The 2,255-nt window shown below is 39.2% G+C and overlaps 1 protein-coding gene across 1 annotated transcript; it reads left to right on the top strand.

Annotated features, from left to right (window-relative positions):
- Positions 1-64: 64 nt before the first annotated feature.
- LOC110431587 (acyl-coenzyme A thioesterase 8-like) lies at positions 65-1,979 on the top strand. Its single transcript, XM_021450697.1, has 8 exons — positions 65-213; positions 291-346; positions 632-724; positions 892-948; positions 1,026-1,127; positions 1,227-1,275; positions 1,362-1,430; positions 1,521-1,979. The coding sequence occupies exons 1-8, from the start codon at positions 187-189 to the stop codon at positions 1,596-1,598; spliced, it is 531 nt and encodes a 176-aa protein (XP_021306372.1). The 5' UTR covers positions 65-186; the 3' UTR covers positions 1,599-1,979.
- The last annotated feature ends 276 nt before the right edge of the window (positions 1,980-2,255 follow it).

Here is a 2,255-nt window from a genome sequence, read left to right as displayed (position 1 = left end):
GTTGCTTATGATCCACGGATAAATTGTTTTTGAGGTACAACTGCTAGAATATATACTGCTAGGTTGAAATTTTTAGGACTGCAAAGGTCAGCCTCGTAAAATATGTCTGTGAATTTGGTCTGACTCCCTGTTCAATTGATTATCTCGCAGAAGGAAGAAGTGGGTTTTGAGCATCAGGCTGCAATCATGCCTGATGTTCCTCCTCCAGAACAGGCAAGGATTTTTCTCTCTTTCCTTTGATATCTGTGGAAGAAAAAAAAAGCAGATATCTAATAAGCAATCAAACGCAGCTCCTTAATCTGGAGGAGATACGAGAAAGACGGCTTACTGATCCTCGCTTCCCATCGTAATTTTTCTGACTTCCTATCATATAGTTCAATGGTTACTAAATTAATGATGTTATCAGGTTATTAATTGGTTTAACCATCAAACCACAGCCTTCGCCCTTCAGGATTTACTTCCATTGTGCCATTGAAAAGCATTATTTTTCAAATGGATCTACCTTGCTGTTGATTCAGCAAGTTAGATAGCACATTTATAATATCAAAATATTATTTTTAAGAAAAAAATAATATTGTTCATCTCTATCATTTGGTACTTGGTAGCCAATTGAATGTTTATTCATCTGCAGCCAATATAGGAACTTGGCAGCTAAAAAGAAGTTTACTCCTTGGCCCATAGAAATGAGATTCTGTGAAGATTCAGCATCTCAACATAAACCAAGGTATCCACATACATCTTTTCCCTGATCATCAACCTATTCATATTTTTGGTTTAAGTTATATTGATCCTGCAGATCCTGATTTCCTCCAAAGCAAGATTTTCCCCATTATATTCTTTTATATTATTAAAAATAGTTATGATTCAGTAATGCGTCTGATTCTTTTTTAGCTTAAACTACTGGTTTAGAGCTCGGGGAAAACTTTCAGATGACCAAGCTCTACATAGGTTAGTCATTACATCACCGTACACTATCGTTAGTAACTTTTTATGCTTGCACATAATGTTATTCTGCAATACTACAGATGTGTTGTAGCATATGCTTCGGACCTACTATATTCTGGTGTGAGCCTTAACCCTCATCGGGAGAAGGGTTTGAAGACATACTCGCTCAGTCTTGATCATTCGTACGTAACATTCACTCAGTATAGTTCTTACGATCATCATCAATTTTAGCAAATTTTTGTTTGTTCTTACGGCTGCCTCCTGCCTGTCACTGTCTGTAGCATCTGGTTCCACAAACCTGTGAAGGCTGACGAATGGTTGCTGTATGTGGTAAGTGATTGACCGATTGTAGATCTGTTCATCGATGCAGATGAGCCCATGCGAGATACTAATGTACACATTGCTCCCATGAACAGATCGAGAGCCCATCTGCACACGGTGGTCGGGGTTTCGTCACTGGACGCATGTTCAACAGGCAAGGAGAGGTATGCATTTGTCTGAGCTCTGATTCTGCTTCTGCACCTGTTCGTGAGAGTTGGGACCCAAGTAATTATATTCTCTTCTGGAATACGCAGCTTATCATGTCGCTAACCCAAGAGGCGTTGATTAGAAAGGAGAAGCCACGAGGACGAAATCTGAGGCCGAAGCTTTGAGAGATGCACCATCCTTTCTTCTAATTTGGTTTAAATATTTATGAATTCACAAGCAAAAATGTACAATCAGTGGTGGAGCAGCTTTATCGAAAACCTGGAGTTCCTAGAGGACCCTTTAGGTGTTCTCTTAGCTCTATTTTTTTTCCCCTAGAGCAGAGTTTGTAGAGCTGCACCTATTTAGCTGAAAAATATGGAGCGGTACAGTCAAACACGCCCTTAGTGCTTGCACCATTCTCTTTCTGGAGTATAATACGTGGTTGATACGAAAAGGGGGGAAGGAAAACAATATTTGGTTGTGCAATATATATGCTCAAGACATGTGTAGTAGCAGTCTTAGCTAACTTTCAGTGAATCAATAGTGCCAAGAAACGTCTCATTTTATGGCTCGTTTGTTTAACTTTGTGGCATCAAAAGTCAAAGCTATGTTTATAATGATTTTTCAGATCCAAAACTACCTTTGGCACTTTTGTCTGGAGGTACTTAATCAAGTATAGAATGATGAAACCTAAGGCTAAACCAAGAGGTCACTTGAGTTGAGCTTAACTCGAGACTCCTGATTTGGCAAAGAAGCGCCTAAATCTTGAAATGGAGTAAATGAGGGAGGATGAGCAAAGCAAGAAATGGGATCAAAGAAGTAGAAATTGCATTGGGGATGAG

Source organism: Sorghum bicolor, unplaced genomic scaffold, assembly GCF_000003195.3.
Source record: "Sorghum bicolor cultivar BTx623 unplaced genomic scaffold, Sorghum_bicolor_NCBIv3 super_3133, whole genome shotgun sequence".
Lineage (NCBI taxonomy): Eukaryota > Viridiplantae > Streptophyta > Magnoliopsida > Poales > Poaceae > Sorghum > Sorghum bicolor.
Note: the sequence above shows the minus strand (reverse complement) of the source record. Positions and strands in the feature narration are given on the sequence as shown.

Coding starts and splice junctions, on each gene's coding strand:
- LOC110431587 (XM_021450697.1), top strand. CDS start 187: ATGCCTGATGTTCCTCCTCCAGAACAG. Junction 949..1,025: donor GATGACCAAGCTCTACATAG/GTTAGTCATTAC, acceptor GCAATACTACAG/ATGTGTTGTAGCATATGCTT. Junction 1,128..1,226: donor TCGCTCAGTCTTGATCATTC/GTACGTAACATT, acceptor CACTGTCTGTAG/CATCTGGTTCCACAAACCTG.